This window comes from Odocoileus virginianus, chromosome 12 (genome assembly GCF_023699985.2).
Source record: "Odocoileus virginianus isolate 20LAN1187 ecotype Illinois chromosome 12, Ovbor_1.2, whole genome shotgun sequence".
Taxonomy (NCBI): Eukaryota; Metazoa; Chordata; class Mammalia; order Artiodactyla; family Cervidae; genus Odocoileus; species Odocoileus virginianus.
Genome location: NC_069685.1, coordinates 66,434,274 through 66,450,155, shown reverse-complemented (window position 1 = coordinate 66,450,155; position 15,882 = coordinate 66,434,274). Strand labels below are relative to the sequence as shown.

Sequence of the window (15,882 nt, the reverse complement as noted above, 5' to 3'; positions counted from 1 at the left end):
CAAGGGCTGGCGCCGATTTCCGGAAGTGTTGTAGCCCGGCCCCCTCCGTGTGACCCCGCCCCCAACGAGGTATTGGCGCGCCAGGCCCCGCCCACACGCCAGACCCCGCCCGCGCCCCCGCTCCAGAGGCCCCGGCCGTGGTTTCCTGTGGCTTTCCAGCGCTTCTTGTCTAATATTTAGGTGGGGGTCTGAACACGCCCAAACACACACACCCGGAGGGGCCATCCCCAGGCTCCACCCTAACAATGCTACATCGTCACGGAATATTAAAAAATTTTTGAATGAGTTGTCTCTGCGTCGGGCAACTCACGATCGAAGTGGGAAAATGCTCTTCTCTTGATCAGACCTGGTGACGCCTGGGGGCTCGAGAGGGGCTGGGCAGAGACCCTCGGGTTCACTGCATCCCTACCTGGTACCCACGGACAGAAACACCCTTGTGGCTTCTTGTGCCTGTGGCAACCTTGCCTCACGGTGAAGGATCGCCCACCAGCGGGTGGTGATAGCCAGCCAAAGCCCCGGTCAAATTACCAGAATTGTTTACGGGGCCCTATATTTTTTATAGGTGAAGCAAAAGCTGTTATTGAAAACGTGGATGTCTGTTGATGTGGCCAAACATGGTACTTTCATCAGCGTTGGAAAGTTGTTTGAATTGTAAATAACAAAAGTCGTTGAAATTATGTGGGTGTGTATGAACGATTCCAACTACTTATCTAAAATTTTATGTAAGTGGGCATATTAAAGGACTCATTCTTTGTCCTTTAGCCTCATGGCAGAAACCAGGGGAAATTTTCAAACAAGAGAGGGCCAGGGTCACTTTTGTGTTTACTAAAGCTCTTTCCAAAGTTCACATGGAAGTCAGCGTGCAAGGGGTAAGGGTGAAGTTAGCGGACAGACGGAGGAAAGCATGCAGGACTGGCATGTGGAGGGCACTGTGGCCCGGACTCTGAGCGGGGAGTTGTGTTCTGGCCCACAGCGGAGGGGAGGGAGCACCATGGCAGGCTCGCCGGGACCCACTACATGAAAAGCTGCGCTAAGGGCTTCAGCTTCTCCTTCACGGCAGTGTCTGCTGGAGGCAGGTCCTTGGCCTTCATGATGGCCGCATGGGCCTCTCGGAAGAGGTCCTCCCCCACCGCAGCTTCCACGCGCTGGCGCCACGCAGCCAGCTTAGGCCGGCTTTTGAAGATGTCGCAACCGGCACTGACAGGCTGCAGGGGAGGGAGCTGAGTGGAGGCGGGAGGTACCCAGGGAAGCAGAAGGCCGCACCAGGCCTAGGGATCCCCTGGGTGGATTTTCCCTCCTCTGCCACTAGAGGAAACAGCGGGTAACTGCTCAATATCCCCGCAGGGTGGGGTTTTTAGGTCCCTTTTCACAGATGAGGACCCTGAGGCTCAGAAGGGACACGACCCAGCCAGGGCCCCCCTCCCCCCAGCCAGAAAGGGCAATGTGGGCTGGTGCACAGGCTCCCTCCCGGGGTAGCCCACTGCTCAGCAGCCCCCCTGCCCCACAGCACTCACATGCATCAGCTCTGTGATGGCCACCAAGTCCGCCACTGAGATGCGGGGCCCGGCCAGGAAGTCCTGGCCCTTCAGGAACATGTCCTCAAGCAGCTGCAGGCACCTGTCCAGCGCGGCCAGAGTGGTCTCCAGTGTCTCAGGGGGCACCCGTTGGCCCAGGAACACAGGGAGCATCATCTGGCAGGCAGAGAGAGGGCTCAGCGTCTGCCTAGGGCCCGGTTCCGGCTCTCGTCCTGTCGACCAGCCGTCCTGCGCATTTCTCCTCACTCCTGTCCGCCCCTTCCCACCCACAGCCACCACCAGCCCAGGCCTCATCGCTGACTCACGCATGGTCAGCCTCCACCTCTCCCTGGGTCCTCACATCAGGCAGCCAGGGGATCCCTCTGCAATCCCAATCTGCCCGTAGCTTCTCCCTGCAAAAAACCTTCCATGGCTCCCTACTGCCCCCTCCCCACAAAGGTCTCAACACACAGCAGCAGCCATCCTCTCCCACTCTCCCAAACCACCCCCCACTCCACCCCAGGCCTCTCAGATGGGAATCTGTGGGAATGGGCCTGCAGATCCCTCTAGGATGTGCTTCAAGCGCATGGTCCTAATCAGTGCACTTGGGTGGGGTCAGCCTCTGCATTGCCAAGCTCCCAGATGACCGTCTTGCTCCCGGCCCATGGACCACACTTTGAGTAGCAAAGGTCTATACTCACTCTCCTCAGCTTGTCTCCATTCAGCCCTCAGATGCACCAGGCTCCCTCCCCTACCACAGCTTTTATTGTCATTGTTGAGTCCCTAAGTCGTGTCCAACTCTTTTATGACCCCATGGGCTGTAGGAGGCCAGGTTCCTCTGTCCATGAGACTTCCCAGGCAGATTATAAGAGTGGGCTCCCCTTCCCTCCTCCAGGAGATCTTCCCGACCCAGGGATTGAACCCGAGTCTCCTGCGCTGGCCGGTAGATTCTTGACCACTGAGCCACCAGGGAAACCCATGGCTTTTAAAGCTATGGAAACTTTCTTTGGGCCAAATGGGCCCCAAGATGGAACTCCCTGACGGTCCGGTACTAGGACTCCAAGCTCCCACTGCTCTGCTGAGGGCCCAGGTTTGGTGCTCAGTGCCCCCCACACACAGGATGACTGCTGGGTACTGGGCACTGATCACGGCTCACAGTTCATGTCAAAAACCTCTGCACATTTGATAAGTAAAAATGGTATCTGCATGCTCTTTTAATGTGCAATTGCTTGGTTTTTACTGAAGTTAAATGTTTTCATCCATTTACTGACCCTTTCTCTCTGTCCTTCATCTACATCTCTGCTGGTCTCCTCTGCCCATTTTTCTCCTGTCTCTGTCTGATGGGCTTCTAAGAACATCTTAAATATCAAGAGTGTTACTTCTTTCTGACATATCTTTGCCAAGATTTTTCCCAGTGTTTTTTGCTGGCTTTAATTCTCTTTTCTTTTTTCTTCTTCTACAGATTTCATCATATAAAATTGATGAGCCTTTTCTTTAAGTCTCTTACTGTTATTAGGCTTATCAATCTTTGCATACCCAGAAATTAGATCAACATTTAGTGAAATATCTCATTTCTTCCTACTTTGAGGTTTTTCACTCAACATCTGTCCGTCTGAAAAGTATGTGTGTGGCAAAGTGAGGGCTTGATGCTTTTCCCGGACAAGAGGCAACATTCCTGGGCAGTATAACATATGCAGGAAGGCGGAGGGTTCATTTTCAGCAGCTTGGGAATCAAAACACGTTGGGGGCGGGCTTCCCTGGTATCTCAGTGGTTAAGTGTCCTACGGCCAGTGCAGGGGAGGACACAGTTCTGTCTCTGGTCCTGGAAGATTCCACGTGCCTCGGGGCCGTTCAGCCTGTGTGCTGGGGCCCATGAGCCACAAGTCCTGAAGCCCATGTGCTCCAGAGTCTGCGCCCAGCAAGGAAGATTTAGCAGAGCCGAAAACAACTAAACAAATAAATGTGTTTTTGATAAGACACCTTGGGGGTGTCATTCCCAGGCTCTGTGCCTCGGTTTCCCCTCTCAGAAACAAGTCCGTTGCCCTGGAGCATCTCTGGACTTCTAGGATTTAGTGTTCTCAGTTTCGACAGAGAGCCTGGCCCCTTGATCATCCCGGGAGGGCTCCCTGCCCCAGGGCTCACCTTCTGCCACATGGCCCGGGTGCAGCTCACCCGGAGGGCCGTGTGCTGCCACGACAGGTATTCGTCCACGCGGGCTCGGGCCTGCAGGTCCTGGGGGTACCAGTGGTCAGGGGCCTCATACTTGCGGGCCAGATACAGCAGGATGGCCACACTGGGGAACATGAGGAGGGGGGGTGCGAAGGACATGCCCCAGTCACTCTTCAGCTGTTCCACAGGGACCAGGCCCTGGATGAGGCCAGGCCCTCACCTCACACGTCTTTCCCCAGATCCTGTGGGTGGAGCATCTCAGCATCTCCCTGGTTCTGATACAGAAGCAGGAATGCGATGCCCAGAGAGGTCCGCTGACAGCCAGGACCACACAGCTCTATACTGGGCCATCCTAGCATCTGAACTAAGGGCATCGAGGGGAAAACAAAGTGTCACGGGGCTTCAGAGGACCCTAGTACCATTCCCCACCATCCCTGGAGCACAGGCCGTGCCAGGAAGGAGACCAGGTGCCCCTCCCAGCTGTGGGCACCTCTGCCCACTTCAAGCCACTCTCCACCTCTCGGGCCGGAACAGGGACTTGGGACACGCAAGCCATGAGCCAAGCCATCAACAGTGGACACACAGATGGCTGACAGGTGCAGCCCAGGGGCCTGTTACCTCTCAGCCAAGGTGAAGTCCCCATCCTTCAGGGCTGGCACCTTCCTCAGGGGGTTCACCTGGACAAAGTCATCGCTGTGGTTCTGGCCTGTGGAGTGACCAGTGAGGCAGGTGGGGAGAACTGTGAGGCCTCTAAGGTCTCTGCCCACCCCCACCCCAACAACCAGGCACCAACTTTCTGGGGTCCCTGTCCGGGTGGGCCGTCAGGGAAGAGGAGGCCCCTCTGCCGGTGAGCGGGTGACACCCCCCGACCCCACCAGAGGTCCCTGTTCCCGTGTCCACTCGCTCGGGACCTGGGCCAAGGAGCATCTCAACTTGGGCTTGGGTGGAGGGTGAGTCTCTGCAGCTGAACACCCAAGTCCTGGTCAACTCCATCCTGCATCAGACCCACCATCCCTGCAGACCCCTCCCTCTCTGCTGGGTGGCCTGTCCACACACCTGTTCCCAGGCCTCCGCAAACCTCTCACCAGCAGCGCCGACCTACTCAGCCTCGCGCAGGCCGCTCCCCTTTTCTTCTTGTGCCAAACCTTCCAGACTCCTTCCCCACCAGGGCCCCCTGGTCTGGCTCACTTCTGCACACTGCAGCCCTTCCACCACCACCACCAGCTCAGGCCTGTGCGGAGCAGACACTGAGTAGTGCGTGTGAAGCCGGAGGCTTCAGCGGAGCGCGACTCCAGCCTGGTCACAGGACCACCTGCCGGCCTCTCTGCTCCTTCTCCTTCGTGGGCAAGGTCACCACGATCCATTCTCCCTCCAGAAACAGCCTCTGTGCCCGGCCCTCACCCCAAGGAACACTGAGAAGGCAGAGCAAGGTGGCACCAAAGCAGCAGGTGGCTCAGGCTGGGGCGCCAGAGGCAGAAGGAGGGCAAACTCAGCCAAGCACCAGTGTCCCTCCCGGCCTGCCTGAGAGGCTCTGAATCCAGAGCTCGTCCTGCGGTCGGGTGACAGCCCTGCCCCCTCCGCGGGATTCTGCCCAAGTGGAGGGGACCTAGGCGGGCACAGGTGGGAGTACAGCAGAGGCCAGATGCAGGGAACAATCTTCTGGGCAGCCGCGGCCAGAAACTTGAGATGGGGCTGCCTCCGCCGGGAACCAGGAGGCCGCGTCATTGTTCTCTCCGAGCCCTGGTATGGACAGGGCTCCACTTTCCTCCGCTTCTTCGCCCCGCCCCAACCCCAGCCGCACCTGCACTGCCCTGCTGTCTACCCGCTCTGTTCCCTCTTAAGCTGGGTATGAAGAACGGTTGGTATTCACTAGGCAAAGGAGAGACTGACAATACACAACCGATGGCCGAAGCCACGGTTTCCGATGGGAGTCTGCCTGCACCGGCCGCCCGACTCGGGGGGCCACAGGGACACCCCCAGACCCGGGGCCTGCTTCCTTGTCCGGCCCACCTTTGAGCACTTCCACGGTGCGCAGCTCGAAGGGGATGCGGTTCTTCCTAGCGAAGATGTAGACGGCACGGCAGGGCTGGGACAGCAGGTCCAGGTAGAGCTCCAGGCCCATGGCGGGGGCGGGAACGGCGGGCAGGACCGAGGACAGGAACGGCGGCGGGCGGGTTCCACCGGTCACCCAGCCGAGGGATGTGCGCGGCTCGAGGTACCAGAGCCCGGCCACACCCTCCCCGCCCATTGGACAGCGCCGGAGAACTCTGGGCCAATCAGCGGCGGCCTCGCGCTCCCGCCTTCCCTCTGCGGGGTTCTGAGCTGGGTTCCCTTTCCTGCCCAGCAGGGTTAGGGGAGACGGACTCTGTGTCCCTCCGCCGGGTCAGTCCCCTTACCTTGACATCAGCGTCTAACCTGCGTCAAATGGAGCGGGGTGGGAGGGAACGAGATCAAGGGCTCTTCCGGCGCACTCAGTGAATTTAGGGTCAAAGGGTTGGCCCAGGCCATCTCCCCCAACTCAGAGAGGGGGCTGAAAGAGGAGGAACTTCAGAGTCCCCGGGGAACACAAACAGAGGAGGAGTAAACGATGACGCAGCCACCTGGGGGGCCCACGGCCCAGGGTGGAGGCGGGGGTGGGCCTGTGGACCTCTGCGACCAGCGAAGACCAGGTCACCACCTCAGGAAGCCGCCCTGACCAACCTTCTTTACGCTCCCGGCTAATCTTCGCCTCCCTCCTGCAAAACAAAAACCTCGTGAGACCCATCTATGAGGTTTGCGGGTGGGCCCGGGACCTTCCCACTTCCTTTGCAGGGCCAAACCCCTCCAACTACAAGCCTGGGGCTCCTGAGGTCTTTGGCTGTGATGCCCTCATTCTCGAATCAAGTCTCCCAGAGGAAAAAGCCGTGGCCCCAGGGACTTAAGGCTTGCCTGATAGCTTAGTTGGTAAAGAGTCAGCCTGCAATGCAGGAGACCCCAGTTCAATCCTGGGGCGGGAAGATCCCCTGGAGAAGGGACAGGCTACTCACTCCAGTATTCTTAGGCTTCTCCTGTGGCTCAGCTGGTAAAGAATCTGCCTGCAATGCAGAAGACCTGGGTTCTATCCCTGGGTTGGGAAGATCCCCTGGAGAAGGGAAAGGCTACCCACTCCAGTATTCTGGCTGGGAAAATTCCATGGGCTAGTCCATGGGGTTGCAAAGAGCTGGATGCGACTGAGCGACTTTCACTTCATTTCACTTCACTTCCAGGGACTTCCCTGGTGGTCCAGTGGCTAAGACTCTTTGCTCCCAAGGCAGGGCACCCAGGTTGGATTCCTGATCACAGAACCAGATCCCACATACCACAACTAAAGATCTTGCAAGCTGCAATGAAGACTTGTGAGTGCCCGTGCTGGTCGTGTCTGACTCTTTGAGACCCCTCAAGAACTGTAGCCCAAGAGGCTCCTCTGTTCATGGAATTTTCCTGACAAGAATACTGAAGTGGATTGCTATTTCCTCCTCCAGTGGATCTTCCTGACCCAGGGATTGAGCCCACCTCTCCTGTATTGCAGGCAGATTTTTTTTTTACCTCTGAGCCATTGGAGAAGACCTACTAAGACCTAGGGCAGCCAAATAAATAACTAAATAATAAACAAAGAAACAAACAACCCTATTCCCAAACCCAAGATTCAGAGAAAGCCCAACTGGGAGAAAAAACAAGCAAACAAACTTGAGAATAGCTTGGCCTTCCTGGGCCCCCGGCTCCCAGTTTAAAAAAGACCTATCCCATCAGCAGAGAATTTTCTCCAGGCTGGATGGGGCCATGTTCTCCATCCCCTCCAGGGGACTGCCCTCCTCCATAACTCACCTTTGGCCGGACTACTACGATATCCAATTTCCTTGCTTTCTCCCTGGCCACCCTCCAGTCCAACCCCCACCAACAGCCAGAATGTTATTGTAAAATGCAATCTGAGCATTCCGTTCCTGTTCAGGTTATGCAACTCCGAGGTGCGGCAATTCAGGCCCCACTTGACTGAGTCCTGACTGGGGGAGCTGCTGTTTGATGCCTCCTCCCCACCAATCCCTCGGGGCAGGTGCAGGACTTGTGACTCACAATGCTTGGTACTGAAAGGATGACTGGCCCTGCAAAGAGAGTGTTGGCATGCCTGCAGCCAACACACGCAGAGAGCTGGTACCTCTACTGTCCTTGTTGAAGAACCAGTAGAGGACGGGGCATTTGTTAAATTCACTCTGGACAACCAGTCTGGGGAAAGCTAATCCATCCGGCCTATGAAGGCAGCTGTCTTTCAAAGAGAGGCCAAGACCACGGATAGGACAGATAGAAGGTCAAGTAAATCACACCTCAGAGTTAGAAGCAAAGGCTCAGGCTGAGCCCAGGTTTATTTCCCAGACTGGAAAGAAAACACAGATGAAAGGAGACAAGGTCTGGGTGTGCCATTCCCTTTATGCCTTTGCAGCCCCAGCGATAGATGGGTGGGAACCTGGCCCGGGGAGCAGAGGACTCAGGCAGGCAAGCCACGCCTGCTCTCCGCCTGCTCTCCGGCTCTGCCTCCCAAGCGACAATGGAAATGAAGCCACTCTTCGAACTGCCAAGGGCGGAGCAGAGGCAAGCCTTCCTGGCTCACTGGATCATGGCCAGCACTTTGGGCAGCATCTTCTGCTTTAAGGTGGGGTCTGCAGGCTGAGAGTCCTTGGCCTTGAGGATGACCTCATGGGCCTCCTGGAAGAGCACCTCCCCCACCGCTGCCTCCACACGCTGGCGCCACGCGGCCAGGTTGGGTCGGCCTTTGAAGACTTGGCACCCGGCACCCACAGGCTGCAGGGAGAGAGGGCACGGGATGGGTGACCACGTATCGCAACACCAATCTGGTTTGGAGGCCATGGAATTCCAGAAGGTTTCTCCACAGGGTCCCACAGCCGGGGGCATGGTGCAAGCAGGACTTCAGTGCCACCCAGGACCCCCTCTGCCTCATCCCCCCTCCCCCACCACCCACAGCACTCACATGCATCAGCTCCGTGATGGCTACCAGGTCAGCCAGAGAGATGTGGGGCCCAGTGAGAAAGGCTTTGTCCTGGAGGAACTTTCCCTCAAGCACCTGCAGGGCCATGTCCAACTCGGCCAGAGTGGTCGCCAGCATCTCAGGAGAGACCGGCTCACCCAGGAAAACAGGGAGCATCACCTGATGGGGGGGCAGGCAGAGTGGGGGCTTAGGGGCTGGCATTCCTACCTGACCTCCAGGGAAACACCTGAGACTCTAAATGTAAAAGGTCCTTAAATATAAATATAAGGTCTTTAACTATAAAAGACCATCAGAGGGTAATTAATAAATTCTGATTTATTCATATCAGTTAATGCTATAGAGTAGTTAGAAAAAAATGCATTAGATCCACCCACAGCACTGTGGAAAAATGCAAGTTGCCGAATGATTTGAGAGCGTTTATATAAAATTACAAGCACTCAAAGCAAAGCTTTGTTTTGGGCTACACATAAATGTAATAATGTAGAAGATCATGAACTGAGAGGACTTGAACCAGATCTCAAGGGGCAGGCAGTGGGGGGGACTTCAGGAAGGGACAAGGGCAACTAAGAGGTCTGTTGACTTCTGTTCCCTAATGTTTCTTTTTTTATATAAATAAAAAATGATAGAAGACACAACAATGAAACTGGTGACCCAGAATTAAAGATACACTTTCAGAAAGGAGGCGTGCACCTCTGGGAAGAATATGGATCGTCATGACAAACCCACCATGATGACTCTAGAAAGAAAATAACCTTGTTCTTTTTTTTTTTTTTTAAGTCATCAAAGAATAGAGAACTTTTTTTAAAAAAGGAAAAATAAAAGAAAGAACAAAAAATAGAAAAGAAAAAAACCTAAGCCTGCCTGTCTGATATGGAAAACATCAGTCACAAGAGGTTCCTGAGCTCTTAAAATATGACTGGTCTTAGATGAAATGTGCTGTGAATGTAAAATACACACCAGAAAACAGACACGGATCAATGGAAAGGACAGCAAGCCCAGAAATAAACCCGCAGGCTTCTGGTCAACTAATTCACGACAAAGGACACAAGAATATACAAGGGAGAAAAGACAGTCTCTTCCATCAGTGGGGCAGGGAGGGCTGGACAGCTACGTGAAAACAAATGAAATTAGAGCATTCTCTAACACAAAGATAAACTCAGACTGAACTACAGACTTAAATATAAGACCGGAAACAGTAAAACCCCTAGAAGAAAACATGGGCAGAAGCCCTGAGGGGCACCTTGGTGTCACTGTCGATGGACACCGGTATTGCCACCATGTTTTGGCTGTTGTGAACAACGCTGTTGTGAACGTGGGTATACAAACACCTCTTCCAGACCCCACTTTCAGTTGTTGGTATATGCCTAGAGGTGGAATTACTGGGTCATATGGCAATTGTATTTTTAGTTTTTTTGAGGAACCACCATGCATTTTCCACAGGAGCTATTCCTCTTACCATTCCCATCAATGGCACATGAGAGTTTCGATGTCTTCTTATCCTCACTAACACTTGTTATTTTGCTTATCTGTCTATCTATCTGGGCTTCCCAGAGGTGCAGTGGTAAAAGAATCCACCTGCTAATGCAAGAGATGCAAGATACACAGGTTCGATCCTGAGTCAGGAAGATCCCCTGGACGAGGGAATGGCAACCGGCTCCAGTATTCTTGCCTGGAGAATCCCATGGACGGAGGAGCCTGGCGGGCTACAGTCCATGGGGTCACAAAGAGTCAGACATAACTGAGCAAGCAATCCTCCACCTATCTATCTATCTGTAATAGCCATCCCAGTAAGGATGAAGTGTTATTTCATTATAGTCATTTTTTAAAAAATATTTATTGAATTTATTACAATATTGCTTCTGTTTTGTGTTTTGTTTGTTTTGGCCACAGGCCATATGGGATCTTAGCACCCCAACCAGAGATGGAACCTGCACTCACCTTCTGCATTGGATGGCAAAGTCTTAACCACTGGACCATCAGGGAGGTCCCCTCATTACAGTTTTAATATGCATTTTCCTACTGATTAGTGATACCGAATGTATTTTCATGTGTTTATTAGCCAAAATCATACCACTGATACTCTGAGTATATTGGGTTAAGTATATTCAACTGTGTATTTTACTTTTTAATTATGGCTACTGGAAAATTTTAAACTACACACGTGTCTCACTCTTTACTTTTGGGCAGCACTGGACAAAATGAACTAAATTCCAGAGGGCATGAACCCCCCCAGGTAAGCTACATTCATCCCTGGGGTCCAATCAGGTCGGGGTGCAAGCCTTCCATCTGTCTGGGAGTTTTCTGATGAAGCAGCCACGTGGGAGACTTAGGGCAGGGCTGAGAAGCAGAGTGATCTCTTGGTTGTAGTTGGTGCTTAGATTCCAAATCCTTGCTGGAGGAAAATGAGCAACCTGATTCCACCCTCAAAACATTTCTGAAACCAGACATGAACTGAACTGAAACCAAAGCCTCATTCCAGCCCCAATCCTGACTAGCTGAGAGAGGTGACCCTCCCATCGAGGAAGCTTGATAGAAGGAAGTGCAAGCCCTGTGTCAGGTATTTCTTATGCCTTCAGTCTCCACTCTCCTTTTATATAATATGTAGCACACAGTAAGAAATTATAAGACATGTAAAGAAAGAAGAAAATGTGGGTGTTCCCTGGTGACCTGGTGGTTAGGATTCGATGTCACTGATGTGGTCCTGGTTCAATCTCTGGTCAGGGAACTGAAATCCCATAAGCTGCATGGTGTAGCCAAAATATAAAAGAAAAAGAAAAAGAGGCAAATGTGACCCATAATCAAGATGGTAAGAGACAACCAATAGAAACAAACCCACAGAAAACTCAGGGGCTAAAATTCACTAACAAAAACTTTAAAGTGACTGTGATAAGAATCAGTATGTTAAAGAATTTAGAAGAAAAGATAGACCAAGTGGCTGAGCAGATGGTGAATTTCGCCAGAGAAATGTAAACTCTAAAAAAGAACCACATGGAATCTCTAGAACTGAAAAAAACACGTACTTCAAATACAAAGAACGTATTAGACGGGCTTAATAGCAGTTTGAGCAAACAGAAGAAAGAACTGGGAAGTCAAAGCCGGGTCACCAGAAGCTACTTAAACTGAAAGGAAGAATGTGAGGTTGCCCGCGCCCTTCTGGGGCGATGCCCTCACCGCCCCCCCTCCCCAGGGAGAGCCACCTCACCTTATGCCACAGGGCTCGGAGGCAGTTTCTCCGCAGGGCTGTGTGCTGCCAGGCTAGGTACTCATCCACACGGGCACAGGCCTGCAGGTCCCTTGGGTACCAGTGGTCGGGGACCTTATACTGGCGGGCCAGGTAGAGCAGGATGGCCACGCTGTGGGCAAGGGGAGGACATGTTGGAGGGCAGGGGGCGGAGGGCCACCAAGCCAGGGCTTCATACAGAGTCCCTTCCTGAATCTTCCTGACCACGCACCGAGCTATTTTCTCAGTTTCCAGACAAGGAAGCCAGGCTTTAGAACAAGGATGGGACTTGCTCAGTGCACACAGGCTTTGGAGGCTGAGCTGAGAGTCTCCCTGAGGCTAACAGATAAGCTCCTTCTATCACCGGGCTAAATTCCACGGCGAGTCCTGCCAAGAGTTCGGAGCACAGTTTCTGACGGGAGGACCAGAGAGAGCTTCCTGGAGGAGGCAGCACCAAAGCGGAGCCTTGCAGAAGCTCAGTTCCTTCCAATTCCGTCCAGCCTGCATCCACTCTCATCATCCCATGTTCAGACCCCCAGGAGGCCTGACGGTTCAAAAAGGCTTTCCTGACATCCCTTCATCGTTTGTTCTCTGTCCTCCCTGAAGCATCCTGCTGGAAACACAGGAGGGTATGGGAGCTGTGGGATCTTGGACCAGAGGGACAAACAAGACTCCTGCAGCCCCCCTCCTGCCCTGGGTTGGCAGGGCTGCCTTGGTGTTGAGATGGGGGGATCGACCTGGAAGGACAGTGAATGTGGGAATTTGGGGCCACTGGCAAGGCCTTCAGAAACTCGGGGTACCCCAGGGGCTGGGCACCCCAGCCAAAGGGGCTGAAAACCTCTGTATCTGCCCCTGGCCCAAGCTCCCTACTGGGAATCCTGCTTCCACACCTAGCTAAACAGTTCACTTTTTTTTTCTCCTTTTGTTCCCAGCAAGGGAGGAAGACGAGGGTCCCTGCTGTGATGGCAAACGTCCATGTGTCTGGTGGTCCTCCCAGGGAAGAGCAGCCCAGAGGTGGGACCACCGGGAGACCTCAGTTCAAGTTTGGCCAGAGGGCATCCCTTTGGGGGATGAACTGCCCTGCTCTGCCATGCCCCCCCGCCCGGGGACCCCCCTCACCAACAACCACATGACTGGTAAGCTGCTTGCTTTTCCAACCATCCCTGGGACCTGAAACCGTGGGCAGGCAGGACAGGGGTCCTGCCCTGACTCACTGCGGGACATTGGACCGAGGGCCCTTCACCTCGGAGGACTTCAGTCTCTCGTCTATAAAGGGACGAGACAGTTCCTGCGGGGTCTGCCAGCAACCTGGGGGCCCCAGTTACCTCTCAGTCAAGATGAAGTCCCCGTCCTTCAAGACTGGCACCTTCTGCAGGGGGTTCACGTGGGCAAAGGTGTCGCTGAGGTGCTGGCCTGCGGGAAGCCCGGCGTGGTGGGTGGTGGGGAGGAAAATGCCCGCCCTGCCTGCCTGTGCCCACCCGCTGTACCCGCCCCCTCAAAAGGCCCCAACCACAATTTCATGGCTCCTCTCCAGCCCCTGGCTGCTCCTGGTGAGGGAAAGACTGGCAGGGGCTGCTGTGGGAAAAGTGGGAAGTTCTGCCAGCTGGTGCAAAAGAGAGCTCGCCACCCCTTGCCAAGTTCTTGTGGGCATAATTCCCCCCCAGGAGTCCCCCTAAAACAGAGCTTAAGGAGCTCCATCCAGGGCGGGGCCTGTCCCTTGCCCGGGCCCGCAGACTCCCACCCTCTGCCTTTTCATCATCACCAGCGTCACTGGCTCCCACATGGGGTATGGGGGTGTCCCAGCTGCAGGGATTGGGACACTGGTCCCCTGGGGGGACTCTGGCTTCCTTCAGTGCCCCTTTCCCTGTGGACCCTAAGGATAGGTCCCCAAACACAGACAAGTGGCCTCTTCCTAGCGTCCACTTGAAAAGTGAAAGTGAAAGTAGTTTAGTGGTGTCTGACTCTTTGTGATCCCATGGACTACACAGTCTATGGAATTCTCCAGGCCAGAATACTGGAGTGGGTAGCCTTTCCCTTCTCCAGGGGATTTTCCCAACCCCGGGTTCGAACCCAGGTCTCCTGCATTGCAGGCAGATTCTTTACCAACTGAGCTATGAGGGGGTGTCCACTTACTTGCAGCCAACCTCCCCTGGACCCTCTGTGTCCCCTTGCTCACTCCGCCCTTGGCACCGGGAACAGAGCTGGCCCCATCCTTAGGGTCCCACTGCAGCTCCCCGGAAAGGTGCAGCCCAGAGTCCCCTGGGACCCTGACCTCTGCTTGAGCTCAAGTGAGTGTTTTCTGCCTCTTCAGATGCAGCCAGAGAAACTTCTGGGGGGCACGTGTCATCACTGCTGCCCCTGCTCAACAGCTTTCAGGGGCTCCCAGAGCAGGAGCCCCTGAAAGCTGTTGGGCAGGGGAGCTGTTTGCCCCAGGAGCAGGCAAAGCTGCTCAAAGCCACCCGTGTCCACCACGGCCTCACCCCTCCAGCCTCTCTCCTCCCTTCAGACTGTCCCTTCACCAGGACCCTCCCCTCCTCTCCTGGCGAAACACACGTCCTACAGCACTCTCTGTGGGACAGCCTGGCTGGGACACCCCTTTGTCTCCACTCCCTCTCCCGTCCCCCACACTCTGCAGAGGTGACTGCTGAGCAGCCTGGGGCAAGTGCCCCGAGGAGGGTGGAAGAGATGGCGACTCAGGCCTCGGGAAGGCTGGCACAGAGGCAGCACGGCGAGCCTCGGCGAGCTGGGGGCGCTGGGCGGAAGGCTCAGCCCTGCCGAGTTGCCTGACTTGTTCTGTGCACCCCCTACATTCCCCGCCCCCCCCCGCACCCCCCCACTAGCAACGCGGGAGCTCTGCCCTCCCCCCAGCTGCCCTGGCATGCCAGCTGTGCCCTTGGGACTCTGGGGACCTGCCAGGGAAAGTACAAACCCTGGTCCTCTGTGTGCAGGGCTCACCAACCCCCCCACCCGCCCACAGCCCTCCTCCTGCTCTCCGCATCCCCAGCGCCAGGTGCAGCCTCCTGAGAACAGATAAGACAGGGGTCAAGGCAAGTGCATGCAGAGCAGGGGTAGTCAGGGTGCCCAGGGCGGCGGGGGCCAGAGCATCAGCAGCTGGGGCCACAGTGGAGGGACTCACTCTGTCCCACCCCCCAAGCGGCCCCCTAAATCCCTCTCCTCCCGCCCCCACCTCTTCGCCCAGTCCCTGTCCCTATGCCCACTGGCACCCCCTGTTCGCCAAGTCCCTCCATGCCTCATGCACCCCCCGGCTCTTTTACTCTGCTTCAACTGAGCTTCCCTGCCCCCCACCCCCGCCGCCACCTCGGTGTCCATTCCAGGGACCCAGCCAAGTATGGGGATCCCCAAATCTCCGATCTCCCTGGTGGCTGGACGCAGGACAGCTGAGGCTCGGGGAGGGGCTCCCCTGAGCAGTGTTTGACCTCCCCTTCACCTCCCCCCACCTCTGGGTCCCCCAAACCCCGGCCGGGAGTCCACCTTTGCGCAGGTCCACGGTGCGCAGCTCGAAGGGGATGCGGTTCTTCTTGGCGAAGATGTAGATGGCGCGGCAGGGCTGGGACAGCAGGTCCAGGTAGAGTTCCAGGCCCATGGCGGGGGCGGACCGGCCTCTCCACGCAGGGGACACGGGACTCAGCGAGCCCCAGGCCGCGACCGACGGAGCAGCGCTCGGCCCGCCCCCCACGCGCCGCTCCCCGTAGGCGCTCAGGCCGCACGCTCCGGTCCAATCGCCGGCGCCCAGCGAATCTGCGGGGCGGGGGCTCCGGAAGGTCCCGCTGGGGAAGGCGGGCAGGTCCCACCCAGGTTCGTCTCACCGAGCAGAACATCGTCAAGGCTCATCCCGGCTGCGGCGTGTGTCAGAAGTTACTGCTTCAGGGATGAAGAAATCGAGGCCGAGAGGGATCACGGGTCCAGCAAGTCTGACTCCAGCATCCACTATCTTGGCCTCA

The 15,882-nt window shown here is 55.6% G+C and overlaps 2 protein-coding genes across 6 annotated transcripts; both read right to left on the bottom strand.

The window, feature by feature from the left end:
* Nucleotides 1-805: 805 nt before the first annotated feature.
* Nucleotides 806-5,931, bottom strand: LOC110146499 (glutathione S-transferase theta-3-like). The gene is made up of 5 exons (XM_020907384.2): nucleotides 5,694-5,931; nucleotides 4,302-4,389; nucleotides 3,657-3,807; nucleotides 1,515-1,691; nucleotides 806-1,205 (listed from the first exon to the last, which is right to left on the bottom strand). The coding sequence occupies exons 1-5, from the start codon at nucleotides 5,929-5,931 to the stop codon at nucleotides 1,014-1,016; spliced, it is 846 nt and encodes a 281-aa protein (XP_020763043.2). The 3' UTR covers nucleotides 806-1,013.
* A 192-nt stretch (nucleotides 5,932-6,123) lies between these two features.
* Nucleotides 6,124-15,619, bottom strand: LOC110146500 (glutathione S-transferase theta-1). 5 transcript variants are annotated; one of them, XM_070475661.1, is made up of 7 exons: nucleotides 15,413-15,610; nucleotides 13,246-13,333; nucleotides 11,903-12,053; nucleotides 8,683-8,859; nucleotides 8,305-8,495; nucleotides 6,384-6,418; nucleotides 6,124-6,213 (listed from the first exon to the last, which is right to left on the bottom strand). In XM_070475661.1, the coding sequence occupies exons 1-7, from the start codon at nucleotides 15,522-15,524 to the stop codon at nucleotides 6,170-6,172; spliced, it is 798 nt and encodes a 265-aa protein (XP_070331762.1). In that variant the 5' UTR covers nucleotides 15,525-15,610; the 3' UTR covers nucleotides 6,124-6,169. The 5 variants fall into 5 exon arrangements, with proteins under 5 accessions (XP_070331762.1, XP_070331761.1, XP_020763045.2 ...); XM_070475660.1 differs by having other exon boundaries at nucleotides 6,172-6,418; nucleotides 15,413-15,611; XM_020907386.2 differs by lacking the exons at nucleotides 6,124-6,213; nucleotides 6,384-6,418 and having other exon boundaries at nucleotides 8,028-8,495; nucleotides 15,413-15,608.
* Nucleotides 15,620-15,882: the final 263 nt, after the last annotated feature.

Coding starts and splice junctions, on each gene's coding strand:
- LOC110146499 (XM_020907384.2), bottom strand. CDS start 5,931: ATGGGCGGGGAGGGTGTGGCCGGGCTCTGGTACCTCGAGCCGCGCACA. Junction 4,390..5,693: donor CACCGTGGAAGTGCTCAAAG/GTGGGCCGGACA, acceptor GTCACTCCACAG/GCCAGAACCACAGCGATGAC. Junction 1,206..1,514: donor CCATCACAGAGCTGATGCAT/GTGAGTGCTGTG, acceptor CCTCCCCTGCAG/CCTGTCAGTGCCGGTTGCGA.
- LOC110146500 (XM_070475660.1), bottom strand. CDS start 15,524: ATGGGCCTGGAACTCTACCTGGACCTGCTGTCCCAGCCCTGCCGCGCC. Junction 12,054..13,245: donor GACTTCATCTTGACTGAGAG/GTAACTGGGGCC, acceptor CCTTGCCCACAG/CGTGGCCATCCTGCTCTACC. Junction 8,860..11,902: donor TCCGAGCCCTGTGGCATAAG/GTGAGGTGGCTC, acceptor CCCCCCCATCAG/GTGATGCTCCCTGTTTTCCT.